Source organism: Anguilla anguilla, chromosome 5 (assembly GCF_013347855.1).
Source record: "Anguilla anguilla isolate fAngAng1 chromosome 5, fAngAng1.pri, whole genome shotgun sequence".
Taxonomy (NCBI): Eukaryota; Metazoa; Chordata; class Actinopteri; order Anguilliformes; family Anguillidae; genus Anguilla; species Anguilla anguilla.
In genome coordinates, this window is record NC_049205.1 from 44,291,342 (window position 1) to 44,308,512 (window position 17,171).

At 41.3% G+C, this 17,171-nt stretch overlaps 1 protein-coding gene across 2 annotated transcripts; it reads right to left on the minus strand.

Annotated features, from left to right (window-relative positions):
- Positions 1-51: 51 nt before the first annotated feature.
- arhgap1 (Rho GTPase activating protein 1) lies at positions 52-15,551 on the minus strand. 2 transcript variants are annotated; one of them, XM_035418010.1, is made up of 13 exons: positions 15,400-15,551; positions 11,885-12,088; positions 9,883-9,978; positions 8,020-8,107; positions 7,195-7,326; positions 6,463-6,549; positions 5,663-5,761; positions 5,238-5,345; positions 4,543-4,619; positions 3,814-3,891; positions 3,343-3,471; positions 2,841-2,944; positions 52-2,669 (listed from the first exon to the last, which is right to left on the minus strand). In XM_035418010.1, exons 2-13 carry the CDS (start codon positions 12,024-12,026, stop codon positions 2,499-2,501), a joined length of 1,311 nt encoding a protein of 436 aa, XP_035273901.1. In that variant the 5' UTR covers positions 12,027-12,088; positions 15,400-15,551; the 3' UTR covers positions 52-2,498. The 2 variants fall into 2 exon arrangements, with proteins under 2 accessions (XP_035273901.1, XP_035273902.1); XM_035418011.1 differs by lacking the exon at positions 15,400-15,551 and adding an exon at positions 12,174-15,348.
- Between the last annotated feature and the right edge of the window lie 1,620 nt (positions 15,552-17,171).

The window sequence follows — 17,171 nt, forward strand, 5'->3', positions numbered from 1 at the left end:
ACTGACCCTCACAAAACTGCATATACACACCAATAAACCAGCATCACTCTGTACAGTTCAATTACGTTTATTGACCACAAATAATATAAAAAAATAAGACTTGGAAAAATAAGTTTTCAGTAAAATAACCAGCAAGAATGAAACAAAAAAAATCACCATCTCTAAAAAAGAAAAGCATACACGAGCATCTCATTTTTATCATGGAAACCAGGAAAACAATAACCACTCACCAAGACAGATAAATATAAAATGAGTACTGAAGTAAAAGCAAGGAGATGGCATGATGATTATCATGAGTACCAGACCGAGATAAGGACTGACTGTTACTCTACTTGCCTGTGTAGTGAAATAAGGCACACAAGACACTTTGGAATTGAAACAGTTTCTAGTAAGCCACATCTGAATTTCAATTACTGGAATGCTATGACATTACTAGAAAGGTTTTCCATACCCACATTAAAAAAACGGATATCTTTATAAGATGCAAAATCAGGTGTCATACTTTCAAGTACAACAGGAAAAAAGACAATGTACCTTGTAATTTATACTAGCCCCACTCACTCAACCCTAAAATATTGGTAGTTTCAACAGACACTATCAAAGTCATACTGAAATAATCAAGATTAAAAAGCACAGATTCACCCTCAATATTTTGGCAAAAAAAGGGTGCAGCAACACAGCATATAAAAAACCATTAGTAAAGAGGCCAGTAACGGGTTGTGGCTGTCTTAACTATAAGTTAATTTACTATAGAAAAATATTTCAGCCATTTTCAGAGCATCCCTTTTTCTTTGGTTGGGTCTGCTCCACGTTTACCTAGAGAGGCCACTCTGAACCCCTTTTTCAAACTATGCTGTGGCGATGACCTCAAGAAAACAAACGGTCTGGGTAGGAAGTATAACTAACACACAAACGGTGAAACAAACTCGAAACCTCACCTCACAAGTATACAATTAGACAAGGACTCAAAAATATTTTGTCAATATACAGGGCACGGTAAAGATATATTCTGTTGTAGAGGAGGTCACCTACGGGACAGTCAAGTACAGGGAATGTATTACACTGAACTGTAGTTCTCAGAAAGAGGAACAGGACTGATATCTGAAGATGATTTCAGCTCCCCTTTGGAATGCGGCACTTCAAAGACACGATAGGCTAGCAGGTTATGCTAGCACGCATTGTGTGAGAGATGCCACATTCACTTTGGAAAGAATTCCAGAGCTTAGGTACTTCAAAGGTCTTGTTAGTAGGTTCTATATAAATGGTTTCTGTTTTATTCACTGATAAATTTGACACGACTCCAACTGTTTAGTGTAATGCACCTTGTGATGAGCATTTAAATTAATTTTTCATTTCACTATTGTTACATTTTAGATTTGGGGCAATTACGACATTGTGTGTGGAGAAGGCAAATCAAGGACGGGATGAAACGGAAAGAGAAAAAGCACTTCTTGTGCTGTTGCGCCTCTTTATGTTAGAAAAATTTGAGTTATAAAATCAGTTAATGCTGGACTTTCCTTAAAGGAATTTTGTTTGGATTATAATCAACTGATTTTCAAACTGGGATTATTACAGGGCAATTTTGCATAAAATATATGCTTGTACACACAGTATGCTTAAAAAAAACATAACACACACTTAAAGGATTCAGAGCTGACTTAACCTTATGAAAGTCTGAGTTCCCATAATTAGCTTTTACTTTATGTGCACAGCCCACCGTAACAATGCATTCCCCACAGTTTTTTAAAATGCTTAGACATCGTTTTTTCTTTTTTCAAATTAATTCAAAATGTCAAAAATTTAGATTAGCTAGAACCAGAGTTCAGGAGAATTGATAACATACCTGTGGTTTTAGAATACTGATAAAAACTGCATTTTAAATTTCTTCAGACTGTTCACCACAGCTCAATATCAAAATCACAGTGAAGAGAGAATAACCAAGATCTGTAATTAAGCAATATTAGTCGTAAGTTCAGTGATGTGTAGTACTGTGTGACACAAATTAAAAACTGAAAAAAAGAAAATGTTTTTCAAAGCAAGCTAGTTTAGATGAGTAAATTAGTAAGTCCGAAACTTCTTTTATCCATGTTTACAAAAACTACAGCAAGTGTTTTTGTGCGCATTTGTGCACCTGTGGCGTGTTTCTTATTGTGGAGGCAAAAGGCATATTTGACTGCCTTTGATTTTAATTGTCCCGAAAGGACAAAAGTACTAAATGTTTTCACACGTACCTTTTCGCCAGAGGTGTCAGAGAAGTGCAGGTACTTGAAGCAGGAAGCCGGCTTCCCGCTTTTATGATTGAACTACTTTTTCGATACCCAACCCCACCTCGTCTCATTATGTGTCCTAAGCTTCGATTACAACGCTCTCTTTGTGTTTCATAGAACTAGTTACATGGGGCCGGTGTGAAGTAACGGGGCAGAATGTGAAACAGAAGAACCGAAGAGGGAATGGTCTGATTGGACGGCGCCGGACAGAAGGTCCGGGCAGGGGTGTGTTCAGGGGCTGAAGATGTCAGCGTGCTGGTCCAGCAGGGTCCTGGTGTAGTTGTTGATGGGCCCGATGGCGCTCAGGGTCATGGCGGCGTCCCGACCCCAGAGCAGGTTGGGGCCGAACACTACCGCTAGGTTGTTGTTGTTCATCTTGTTTACCTCACACTGACCGGACACCTGCAGACAGTGGACATGACGGGAAAGGCAACGTGCTTTTAAACCGGTTGAAATTTGTCAGAGTACCTGACAGGAAGACACAGCGAAGCTCACTTTTGCTTTACAAAAAAGGACCTCCTTAATGCCCCTGCTAAGCTTGCACCTGGAAGATGGTAGACGCCGGGCCCATACCTGCACAAGGAACTGGATGAGAAACTTCAGAGAGCTGTAGTTCTCCTCTGGTAGTGTCTTCAACATGTCCTGGATTTCCCTGACCTGGGAACTGCTCTCGACATCTGCAGATCACGAAACAAAAACTTTATAGAGTGCTGAAGCCACTTTGAAGCTTCAAAACCACATGGATATTACTCCCATTACATTTATCCCAGCCATGGGTGGGGTCAACTCCATTTCAGTTCAGGGAATTGAATTCAACAGAAAAATATTTTTTCTATTCTATCATTTCCCTATTTATTGAATAGGGAACTACCTTAAACGGACATATTTTTTGCCCCTTGGTGACTTTAATGTTTTTGTGAATTAACTGTCAAAATTCAATTCGGTGGCCTGCTTGAACGAGGAGTCAAGCATAATGTACTGGCATAATGTACTTCAAAAAACTACATGTCCCTGTTGCCCCTGTGAAACAGACAGTGTGACTGCGGCTGGTGGCGGAGAGCTGCCGTAGACTCACTGTGGAAATTGACGATGCCGTTATACAGCCTGTATGTGAGGAGCGGCTCTGGAAGCTCCCTCAGAAACTTCTTCAGAATTATGGCAGCGAGGTGGATGTCTCCCTGCTCTGAGAAGTTCACCCTCTCCCCTGGAGTACACAAGCGAGCCAAAGTGCGTTATATCCCAGATAGCTGAACCGGACAGTGTTGGAGCTCAGCGGCTAAACCAGGCCGGGTTAGAGCCACTGCTACGTTCAATAAAATCTGCATGCCTGAATCCATGTCCAAACGTGTAAAGATGTGCAGCTAATGTGAACATTCTCACAGAGAAGTATTAATAAGATGAGAAAACATCAGATTTTCAAGAAGAATTTATAATAAAAAGAGAATACATCCGATTTCACAAAAACATTTTATTCCTGATTTTTTTTTTCCTGGTTTTTCCTTTTGTAGCTTTATGCTATATCTTTTATCCTGTGCCTGGCACCCACCTGAGTTGTATTTGTGCTGAATACTCTTGACAAGGTTCACGTTGGCTGACCTGCGGAATATGCCCTCTGTTTCCAGACCTGACAGAAGGAGGAGGGCGTCGTTAGGAGAAGAGGGGTAGGACGGTACGGCTAGCCTGTCAGGATCACTCTTCCACTCGGTGACTGAGCTTCACGCAACACTGGGCTAAATTAGCCCGGTTGCCATGGCATTTCCCTGACATTTCACTTTTGAGGGTAAAAAAAACAAAACAAAAAAAAACAACCTCCCATGAAAATTCTGCCATAACAGCATATGAGACTCTGAATTATGAAGAGAGGGGGAGAGGACAGAGGTCCGGGTCACTGCGATATCCCAGGATTCATTTGGACAGCTGCAAGTCGCCAAAACTGAAAGGGTGACACACTGTATGGTCCAAGTGATGGGTACTGATAAGTGGGACAAAAGTGGCCAGGAGTAAGGCGGGGGAGGGGTAGGGAGAGGGGGACTGGGCGGGGGGAGATAGCAATTTGAGGGCATCTGAAACAACGTTGTACTGCTAGCTGCTGCTATTGGAAGGCTCCGTCAAATATTCATACAGATTTAGAACTGTTTATTGATAAATAATAAAAAAGGCCCATATCAAAGAGTACTTTGAACCTGGGAACCAAAGCACACACTGTATATGGTAGAGGATGATCCAAGGAAATAAAAGCAACACCACTGGTCATGAAGTCTAAGATTTAACTCACCGTGTTCTTTTAGGAAGCTGATTGTCTCTCTCATCACCATGGGAACACTATCATTGTCAGCACTTCTTGCTTTTAACCTTTCCACAAGAAAAAAAACACAGGCAATCTTAAAATCAGGAAAAGATGAATCTACATATATACAGTTGTATAAATACTAGAATATGATTTCTTAAAAATACATACTTCATTATGATGAATTGATACAAGATTTGATTTTGAACTTGCTTATGCAGCAGCAGCATTCTTGCCCAATTCATAATCAGCAATCTGTGCCCATGGCCTAGATTCGAATAGCTTCGACCGTCCTGAATTTTAACTTAAAATGAATTGCCATCATTATTTTTTTCCTTCTGTTTTCACAGTTTGAGGAAGGTAAGCCATCAGTGAAATCCAGATGAACTGTTCGTGGGAGAGGGGAACTGAATCCAGAACGGACACCTATATATGGGAGACGCGTCTCTCCTCCAATCAGCAACAGCTCCCTTCCTGTATTGTACAGACTCCAGGGTGTAGAACAGTCAGTTTCGTAGGCGAGTGCATCGGAGGTGTGAATTTACATTAGCTGCAGGGCATGTGTGTGCCACTGTGGCAAAACAGAGGCATAACTAGCACTGAAAAATCAATAGAATGAAAAAAGCGGTTGTCGGCTGTGGGTGGAAGTCAGGAAAACGTGAAAGGGAAGTGCAGGTACCCACACAGACAGGGCAACGCCAAACTGCTGGTGGGGCAGCGGGGGGCTGGGAGGGCGGACACCGGGCACCTCAGGAGAGGGCTTCAGCGAAGCCTTGATCTTCTCATCGTAGCTGAGGAGAAATAGGGGAAGAGAAACAAACTCTGATTACCTCACCTCAAACCCAGCCACTGAAACCAGGTTCACCAAAGACTTACAGTAAGGTGAATGACCTGCCCCAACCACAGACCACAGCTGACATCAACAACAATTCACTGTTTCATCACCAGGCATAAAACCCAGACCTTAAAGCCTATATTGGCTTTATAAAATGACATAGTTTTAATACTAAACATTGTTCAAATGAGCCACTCAGCAACAGTTTGTAGTGCATTTAGAAGTGGTAAAAAAATGATGCTTATAAATGTGTTTGTGAGGCGAAATCCTTACTCTCTGACTCGCGTGGGAATCACCAGCTGTTTACACTTCACAATGTCCTCCAGCTCACTCAGGTAGTTGATGTAATTTATCTTTTGTCCAAACTTAAAGCTGAGGAGAAATTGTATTTTTACAATCGTTACCTGACAATGGTCGATTATCCACCTCCTACACATCATTTGCTAGGTTAACATGCAATTCCAGGACTTTTCTAAATGAATTCATCAAAAGAAATGAAACAAAACAGCCTTTTACATAATAGACCAGTGGTTGAAGTTCTCACACCACTGGTCCACAGGAAAGCTATGTGGCATTTGTGAACAAATTTGCAGAATGAGAAACATGTAGTCAGATATTACATTGCTTTGCTCAAACAAACAGGTGCAGACAACCACTGAAAGTTTGTGTCAATACACATTTCAAGCATGCTAGTTTTCTGTACTTAAATTTAAGATTAAGTGGTTCTCAATCTGAACCGGTGCAACAGTACACACACTGAGTTACTGCTGTACCATGTTCAAACTACACTGTTTGGAAATCATACCCTATTCAAATTCCCAGTAGTGCACCAAGTAATGCTTCTAGTAATCTTAACCCCATGCACTTACGCCACTGTTCTTTGTTCCTAATTTTAAAGACACGTCAGGCTTTTCAAACAGTCATTTCAGACCCATTGTCCTGGCCAAATAAAGCGAAATGTGAGTCATCTTACAAAATGATTTCACGTGATGATAAAAACCGCTTCATCCATCTGTATTCTGATAACAGATACCTGTAACCGACAGCTTAAAGGTCTCCGTTTGGTCATTTACCTGATGAGTGGTTTGAAGAGAATGAGCATTGTCCTGATGAACATGGTGGGGTGCACAATGTACAGAGCCTTGATGTTCTTCTTATACCTGCAAGCAACAGAGAGCACTGCGGTCAGAGAGGAATATTAGATGATGGAGCTGGACAGGAACATTAGATGACGGGTAACCGCTAGTAAATATGGCGCTGCTGAACAAGAAGGGTCTCAATTTTGTGTGAGCTTACAAATGCTGTAGTAATACATATGAAATATACTCTGTAACAGACCGTCATTGTTTTCCACTTTGATTTAAACCTATAAATATCATCCCATGGTGCTGAAAAAGAATCCTGATTTGAGATATTGAAAAAAAGCTGTAATAAAATATTGGATTTTCCATTTTTGTAAAGATACTGCCCAAGAGGATAAGGCTGTCTTAAATCCAGTCTATTTCTTGTGATTGAATCAGTTTTAACTGGAAGGCATCCCATCTAGAAATATCTTTCCAAGTCTTTTCAGCGCATCCTCCAAACAGAAAGCACATACTTCCTCAGAATTAGGGACAAGGCACAATCTGCGGTCCTTCATGATTTGGTCACTAATAAAGCTGTAGAAAATGAAAGTTCTGGCAACAGAAGCAACTTTTTATGTGACGTATATGGGGTTTGACAACCTGGTACCACAGATAGTGCTGGAAAGTCAGAGCATTATTTCAGTGAAGGGACACCACAGAAAGAGATGCGCACAGACTCACTTTCTGTCAAACTCTCGGTAGGCCTCTCTAAGCCAGGTGAAGGAGGGCTTGTTCCTGCTGGTGAGGCCATGGTGGAAATAGATCAGGGTGTAATCACTCTCCACATACTGGTCCAGGGTTTGTTTCAGGTACCTGACAGTGTACAAAATGATCACAATTGCTACCTTCAAATACTACAATATTCCAAAGATGAGCTCTATACTTTGTTAAATTTTTACACATAGCATCTAAATAACTGACGACTAATAGTGAACAGCTATTTGAACACACGCATTTAAAACCTTTATTAACCCCCTCCACAGCACCCCAGAACACAAACCATTCAAAAGTGAATCCATCACATTCCATTACTTAACATTCCACAGGCAAAAATCTACATCAGGATTAAAGCTGACCTTCACCTAAAAACACTTCCTTTTCCACAAAAGTAGTTATGAATGCATTACATTGTTCTATGAATACCATTCAAGTCTCGTACCATTTTAAGATTTTAAAGATAATGTTCCACTGCAAAGTTCTGTTAAGATATTTGCGCTCACATTTTTAAAAAGTCTAGCAATATGAGCATTTACGCTGGCATTCAATTTTGTAAATTAATATGCGACGCGCAAGATCCACGCTGAGTGCAGTACTGTAAAAAATAATAATTCTGTCAATTCAGTAAATAATAGAAGTCATAACAAGTGCTAACTGCAGATAACTGTGACACTGCTGAGCTGAACCTCTCACTCCTAAGTCTTAATGCGGTCGGGGATAAGAGCAAAGCAGGCGTGGGGAATCACCCAGGAACTGCTGACCGTGGCAAACTGAAAAGCAGGCACTCACAAGAGAAGATGGAGGTGGTTCAGCTCGTGCTGCGGGGGCATGCGACAGGCATTAAACACGATCACCTTCCTGCCGAAGTTGTCGTCACCTAGACGCCACAGGGGAAAGGAGCGCCACGTCAAGGCATTGTGGGTAAAGAACACTGCCGGCGAAGCCACGGATAACAACGAGAGGGAACTCCAACACCACGGTAATGGCTTTACCTCATGAGACGTGAGATTTCTGGGTGGTTTGGAGAGGCTGAGAGTTTGAATCCAGGCTGCAGCAGGGCTGTTGTGCCCTTGATTACGGTAACCTCACACGACCTTTGCTGCTTCAGCCCGTATCCAGGGGTATAAATAAGTAATGTTCAAAATGTCAGCTGGGTAATTCGATCTCCATAAGAGCATCTGCGATGCCGATAAATAATGTAAACAATATATGCGTAATGGGATTCAGCTTAACGCTCCCCCCGGGAAGTTAATGTTCATCAGCTGCCAAATGTAGTGTAACAGTTTTACAGAACAAACACTTCACGCTGTGTCCCTGAGATTCCACGCAGCGGAATCATCCTTCAAACAGTGCATACCGCGGCTCTGGAATGATGCGTAGCGGTTTTACAGAATGCACGTTTCATGCTGTAGTTCCTGAATGCCTGTACAGGAGTAGCACACCATTACTGTTTCATATTGTAGTCTCTTAAATTCTGTGGAGCTGTACTACAACATAAACATTTCACGTGGCCCTGAAAAGCTGTGTTGCAGTATGAAAATATACACAGTTCACACTGTGGCTCTAAAATGTTACGCTGCAAAACTACTGAATAAAATTTCAAGTCAACTACATTTATCAAATGACTTCCCCTAAAAATTAATCCAAGATTTCAATCCCTTGCAGTCCTGTTTTCTTAAAGCATTCTCACCTGACATGAGAGTATTAGCAATTAATTTGTAGATGTACTTGTTAGCTTCAAAGCACTCAGTTACTCCAATGAACAAATTAACCCGATAGCACAATTCTGGTCCAAAACTCCCAATTTATTCTCAGATTGTATCACAATTTGTATCAGGCATAGATCTGTATCAATGACAAGTTCTATCAGCTTTCATTTTTAGGTTTGCAAATGCTAATAACTAATTAATATTACAGAAAATAAAGTGAACACCCCTATTTTGGTTTAATCTCCATCTGAGATTAAAATAATTTCTTTCAATTTTAAGTTATCCTTATCTTCACATGTGTATAACATATTCTTAGCATGCAGCCATGCTAAACAGAAGAAGAAAGAACATAAACTTTAGAAGCAGGTGAAGTATTTCTACACTTGGAAAGGACTGAATCATTACAAAATTAATCCTGGCAAAAACAGAAAACTAGTCGCACTTACAGGAGTACTCAGCTCTACGTACATACTGTACAAATGAAATTTGAGACATCGTTTCATTTTCCACGGTTCTGTTTGATATAAACAAGCCTTTAGGTTGATAAATTCATCATGGTTTATATCAGCATTCAAATATGTTCCTAGCAAAGCAATCCTTGTCATGAATAAATTCTACATACTTTCCCGACGACGTTCTCCCCAAATAATGATGGGGTGTGAAATTAAGCAGGCCACTGGGAAATCTACTGACCGCGTGTTTGGGATGGTGACAGAACAAAACGTTTCCATGCAGGTATGGAATTTAACTCATTTAATAGTTCAGGAGGCTTATAGCAATGCAGTTAAATCAAACCACCAATTCATCTCCCAAGAGAAGGCAAGAAAGGGCTTAAGCTCAGCTCAGCCTATCCTCCGCTGAACTTAGCCTGGTAAATGGTCAGATGGTAAGACTTGGATATGTTCTGACAAAAGAAAAACATTTCATATGATGAAGACCTTACCTGCCACCTCGACGATTTGGTGCCTGGCAATATCTTCATACGTCTCAAGCGGTTTTGGGTAGGGCCCTTCCCCGAGCTGACTGGGGATGTCTGTGTCTGTGAGGATCAAAGTTTTTGGAAATCAGAAATGGTATAGAACACAGTAGGCTTATACCTCATGTGCAATACTGGCTCAAATACATTCTGTTGTCTTATTGCAACATGTCCACCCAGACAATAAACCATCTGGCTTGAAAGAACAGCAAATATTAGTTTAAAACAGCACTCAAAGCTTTATATTTGGAAACAGATATAGAATAGGCGTAATGTACACAGGGCACAATCTCCACAGAGCTGATAAAAAAGAATAGGAATCAGAAGGACTCCTGGCTCTGACCTATGGCCTTGGAATACAACTCCCAGCAAGCTGCAGCGAGCCAAGCTTCTGTCAACACCAATCTGCGAGCAGGAGCCGCGCGGAGTAAATGCATGCAGGGGCCTTCTCCTTGCATTAGACACATACGAGGAGCAACCTAAGGGCAGAGACAGCTCGGCGCACTTCATTTGTTCTGGTCTCCGATTCAATTAATCTCCTCCTCGTCTCTTAATGAGACGGCCCATTATCACGCTCCCGTCACATAGCGCCGCGGCTGCTTCAAGACGAGGTTAATTCAGCAAGACTAGCTGAGTTCCGAAACCTTCCGATGATGTCACCCCCCGACCCCCCCATTCGCCTCCCAGCCCCCGTGTTAGAGACTGATTCAAACGGTACTGAACCGGAACCTTTACTCTTGCCTCCGCTGCCCATTAAACGTGGGGTGCATAATCAGCCTTGTTTCACCCCGTACGAGCGCGGCGAATGATCGCACTGGAGAACGGCGCTCTACGCCAGAGCCGCAGTTAACAGGACTGCTTACCGAATCAGAGGGCGGGAACAGCGACCTACACAAACATTACAGAAGGCTCAAGTTAGCTAATGCTATCCTAGCACCGCGGACCACGAATAACAACGTCCGCAGCCGGACTGGCGTGCAGTATGATGGGAAGGCTGGGGTAAACCTGGACCCGAAAGCAGCCGGGCGGTCACTCCGAGAAACCCTTACATCTCATTTGTCAGAGAACCTTATGTGGAATGTTCGAACATCCACACTTTCATTTCTCCTTTCAGTTAGGAAGGGCCAAAAGTGCAGTCTACATGTTTCACCTGATTCTGAAAGGTCCAAATACACAACACAATATAAAAAATATTAGCAGACATAGAACTACATAAAATAGCACCATAGCTTTTGTGCTCCTTTAATACAGGCACCCATGACATGAGTCAATGACTCCTCTCTACAATACAAACCACACACATGCTACACTACCTCTCTCACAGACAGCAGCTCACCTTTAATTGGCCAGAAGCCAGAAGGCACACATACAAGGGTGACCCAGGTACCCTTGAGTACACCCTACTCCTGACAGGATTAAACAAACTGTGTCCCAGCATAGTTAAATTACCTGAAATATACAAATTCCTACTACAGATACATTGGTAACACTCTCAGCGCAGCAGCTACATCTCAGTTAAAATAAAATAAAATATTTTGTTCAACTTTGCGTGTAAAAGCCACCATGGCTGTGAAACGTAGCAACACTTGTTCCACTCAAGTGGTTGAGGTTGAGGATGCAGAATTTATCTACCAAACAGTCAACACAGACTAGATATCCCATAATCTCAATTCTCACACTTAAGAGACGTGGAAATCCCAGAAGTATGTTCTCAGGCCAATGTCCTCTCTTTACTTCTCCTTTTAAATGTCTTATTTTTACCTTTTTCATTACAATGCCCTTTGTAATGTTATAATGGTGCCCTTTGTTTTGTAAAATGCCCATTTGTCTTGATAGTACTGCAGGCATTTCTGTCTCTACACTGGTGTTCTGTACTAGTACTAGTATATGTACTATTTTTAGGCCGCTCTGTGAAATGAACGAATGCAAATGGCGTAGTGGACACGCAGGCAAGTGTCAGGGCACTTACCGGACTTGCTCAGGCTGTCCATTTCATCCGCCAGACATTTCCTGTCCTCCATGGGGGACAGCTTCAGCTGGTCCAGGGAATTATTGGGGGTGTCCTCTCCCGCGAGGTCCTCCTGAAAATCAACGAGCAGTTCCGAAGCCATGGCATGGACGCCTTCTCTGCAGCAGCCGGCAACAACGGCCGTGTCAGGTGCTCAGTACACCCCTGTCAAAAACACACACCTCCTGTTACAGGGAGAAGGATTAAACACAACCACCAAAAAACGGGCCACAATTAAACGCACACTTACTTCTAAAGGACTTTTGCTTAAGGGATCCAGGACACGAGCATGTGTTTCTTATCTACTATGAGAAGAGATATGCACAGTTTCTGCAAACGTGAAGCTTATGTAGTGAAAAGCTTCACACGTCATTCGAACATGTGCTGTGGTCTAAACTGCACCTCGCAGTGAGGAACTAAAAGTGATGTCTTATTATCTGAACGGAGTTCATTCTGAGAAGCCGTGATTACCATACCACAGATCAGCCCACAGCTTCCGATGGTCAGCTCAGCTGAGAGAGGCTAAGGGCAGATCAGTATGGACGGATGCACAAAAATATCATTGCATTATGAACATAGGCTTATTTTGCACCTTGCTAATGGTGTGCCTACTCCAAATGTGTCAGTGTTTCGTGCAAGAACATGACCCATTTTTGTAGCACATTATGCACAAATCTACTTTGGTTAACACCCCAAGCTGAAACAACCTTTAACCTTGATGGTCACATGCTTAACTTCCTCCCTTTTCCTGTTCTCTGCAAAACCAGTTCACTGTATCAAGTTCAACAGATCTGATAAGATGGACCTTAACTGTAGACCAGAAGCGCAAGTACTGCAAACAGAAAAAAAAAAAAAGATCATATCATTGGAAGGCTGCATTTAAAAAGATTGCACAAATTCTTCACATATGTAGGCTAATCCAATAACTAGATAACAGTGGACTCACTCACTCACCACTTTTTTCTGAATGGGGTGAGTTTTTCAGGGCCTTTCGCATATTTGTGTTTGACTCATTTGCGCCTGAAAATAGTTTTAAGCCCATTTTGGGTCACTGCAATTGAAACTGAATTTTGAAGCACTTGTGCTGGACAAAATTATGTTTAAAATTCAGTAACAGGTCAGCAGTGTCATCTGTGTATGATAAAATGCAATGACTAACCGACTTTGAGCATATGCTGACATTTTTAAGAAGGAGTCGAATGGGATGGACACGCCTCCCAGTGTGGGGACAGCGTAAGGATTCATGGGTAAAATGCTTGACTTCTGTCCCCAAATAAGGAGCCATTTCTTTCTCTACACAGACTGAAAATCTAAAAGCCTGACTGGTTCAGCAACGCAGCAGTGACTTCCAATCAGGAGACAAGCCGGAGCCACAAGCACCTTAAGGCAATGCAGACATTTCAACATTGCATATAAATAAGGGTTGTCAGTTTAGCAGACTTAATAAAAAATGGCAGCTCCTTTGATGGACCCTGGCTAGGACCATCTTCAGAGGCAGTGTTGCCTGTGCTTCAAGGCTTGAGCAGGAAATAGGCTTGGCTGTGCAAACAAGTCCTTGCTGTTTTTTCAGATGCAATCTGCTGCGACATTTTGTTTCCTTAAATACCACAGCTGAAAACAAGCTACGTGCCCGTGTATGCATAACCCACTGAAGACAACCTCATTAAGAGAAAAATGTTCCAAGAGTTTGCAGTGTATTTATGCTGACATGCATCATTTTAACTTCAGTGCAGAAACGGGTTTGCATGTGACCCAAACAAGGGAGGCCACAGAGTTTTTGTATAAGGTTTCTCCATAATCCATGCTGCAATCCTGTACTCAAAAACCATGCAATTACCTACTCTTCAAGTCCATCAGCAGCTGTGGCCTTTACTTTACCAAGAACAGAACAAAACAAAAAAGAAAAGCAGCGTGGCTTTTGTAACAACGTAGTGTACCAATGTATGATAACTAATCTGCCAAATCATCCACCTAAATCCTACTTTGGACATTAGTTAAGATCACACTTCATTACATGTAACAGGTTGGCGACCATTTGTTTTCCATACCAACATTAGGATACAGTAGGTAAATTATCAATTGAACACGTATTCGCTTATCTCCCCTGCGAACAAATGCAGGTGTTCACAAAAAGTCCCATGTGTTCAAACAGATTTCTGCAAACAGATTATAAACATCTGCTTCTTAGAACTCAACATAATATTTCGATGTGCTTCGTACTACTCGGTTCATTGTTCGTCCTTGTTACGTTCGGGTCCTTCAATACTGTTAACATTTTAAACATCTGGCTAACTTCATTCATCTACAATATAAATTCATGTGGTATTCCGTATTCGTACAATTACCCATGTTAAAAATGCTCATAAAATGCTGTAGCTAACGCTAACGCTATATGAACCAATGCTAGCTAAGATACAAATGCTTAGCATTCCTAATGCTAGCTAAGCTTATGTACAAATGTCAATTAGTTCCTACACCAGGACTTTCTCAGAAAGTATTTAATGCAATGAACAGATTTCTGATTTAGCTATTGATACAAGGCATATGCATCGTTAGAAAATAACGCATCGTTCCACATAACAGCGATATGTAGCTTTACTGGGGATATCTAATTTTAGACACTGACAGAAAGTTCAAGCTCTATATATTTAATATTATTGTATTATTTTCGCTCAATTTGTCTCGACATTTTGAATGGATAGTGGAAAGTAAAACGTATACCCTTAGCTAACGATTTTCAATAAAATAACAGCGCAAGTTAGCTAATAGTTAATAAGTAAATACTTGCCTAAATACCAAATATTATTAACGTTAGCAAGTTGCCACCATGTTGAGCTAGCTAGTTAGTTAGCCATATATCGTGAAATCTAGCAACCATGACATCAAGAATGCCACAGCAAGGGTGACATCATGGACTTGGAGAAAATAAATCAATCGGTGCAAGTCGCAGGAGCTGCCGCTGTGCAAAGAAGAACACAGCTAGCCAAGTTAGCTTCGCTGTCAATACCCTCTGGTCAGCTAGCTAAACTAACGTTAGCTAAGTATACCGGCTACCGGGCATCGCAGCTACCATTGCTCATACTGGGTGTGTCTGTCAGATACATTCGATATGTCTAAAATAATAGGTAACGGCAATATCTAGCCTTAGCAAATCAATCCTATTAGTTTGGTTTAGAGACCTATGTGTTTCAGTCAACAATGTGTCTGTTGATTGACAGATTTTTGAATATTTCTAAACGTTAGTTAGCTGACCATACAAGCTACAGTTAAACTGTTTAACGTTAGGTACATAGCTACTGTAAGTCAGCTAGGTAGCTAACTTCGCTCGTTCGCTGCTACGACCACACCAATTTTGCTAGCTAACGTTAGCTGTTCGCCATTAGAAATGAAATGTATAGCTAACTGTAATACACTCTGAAAGGGCGCAGGCGCACGTGGAACCAAAGCTGAAAACAAAGAGCGAAAATTAATCTTGCCTTCTCTTTAAGACTGGCGGTTTTGTTGAAGCCGAGCTGAGTTTCACGTCTCCTTCGTTTTCCCTCCTCAGACAACCCACAGTCCTTCTGTCACAAACATCCGGTTAGTGGGCGGATACAGATACCCTGTCAGCAAATCCGTAGACGGTTGGCAAATCATTCTCTCAGCCATAGAATCAATGTTCATTGCATAGAATACAGTACAGTACTCCCAGTCCAGAATACGGTTCTGTTTCCCAGTTTCGCTCAGTGTGGAACTGGTGTTAGTTTACGACCCTGGTCAAATCCGGGAATTTGCAGCAGCCTGCGAAAAGGCGGCTTTATAGCCAGTAAAAACTAGATTTTGGATTTAACATTTTTTGACACCAGTATGGATTATTGGGCCTCATTCACGAAACGTGTGCGGTCGCATTTGAGCGTAAACTGTGTGTAAGAACGTTTCCGAGAACATTTCGGCATTCACTTTTTTTCTTATCTGTATTTGTTAATGGCTATTTCCTTATGATGATCACACAAACAAGATTGCGCTTACATTTTACAGTCAGCATTCATCACGTCATATATCTGGGATACACGCAAAAACAAAGGTCTGCACATGTGTCATTAATCCAATATTTGGTTTTTCATAGGAACATTTTAAAGAACACAAGTACGAATAATTTAAGAAAGGTTTTGTGACAAGGTTTTGTATATATCAGCGTATTATTCTTTTATGAAATATTATAATGGTTATGGTTATAAAATGTCTAGATTTTTCAATAAAGAATGTCAAAATGTGAAATGATTCTGGTATAATGCCATTTGGTTTGTTTAGCAATTAAAATATAACAGAAACAATTATAGTAAGTTCTAACTTTTTATTTTTTTTCGAAAAAAGTATAACATTTGATTTCAAGAAATCACTACATAATTAGGCTGGCCATCTCACACCACTGTGGCATTGATACAATTTGCAGTAAACCAGATACATGAAAACAAATGGTTGGCAATTACTTCTGCTGAGCAGGATGTTAAACTAATATGTATAACACACAGCCAGTGTAACTTGTACTATGACATTGTGCCTTTCTCTGAACTTGGGAAGATGGGAATAAGAGCTTTATCACAAGTAAAAGGACACAAACGACTGGTCAATAATGACAGCACCTTCCTATCAGTCTCTTGCATAAGTACATAACAACATTGGGCACAGCATAAAGCTAGTGTGATATTGTGAGCACTTGTACAGTTTGGCTGTGTGTTGTCCTCACGTATCCCAAAATTCCCTTTTGCCAATCCCTCTATTAGTGTATTTCCAACTGGAACCATTTTTGCTGGGATAGCAATCATGTGCCTTTGTAGATTGACCCAGTGTATTATATTGTTTTGTAGACTTTAGTCTCAGATTGAAAAAAAAAATCATAACTGTGGGCTGTGGAGAGGTGTCTGTAGACACACCCTACAGCCTGATACTGAATCCTGAGCATGCATTAGTGCTACCAAGGTAGAGAGGGTTTTAGATCAGATGGCATGTCTCTGTGCAACTCCTTTGGCCAATAGGATGTAGCCTATGCAGTCGGACCGAATCAACTGCAAATGAAAAATAGTTGTCTGGCATAATGACTATACAGCTCAACAGTTTATGTGCAGAGTGAAAGGGTTCAGAAGCTAAAAACACACTTCGGAGGAGAGTGTGGTAGTTGGCACTCTTCCAAACGGCCAAAGGACATTGCAGTGGACATGCACACACACACACACACACACACACACACACAGGTCACAGTCCTTACAAC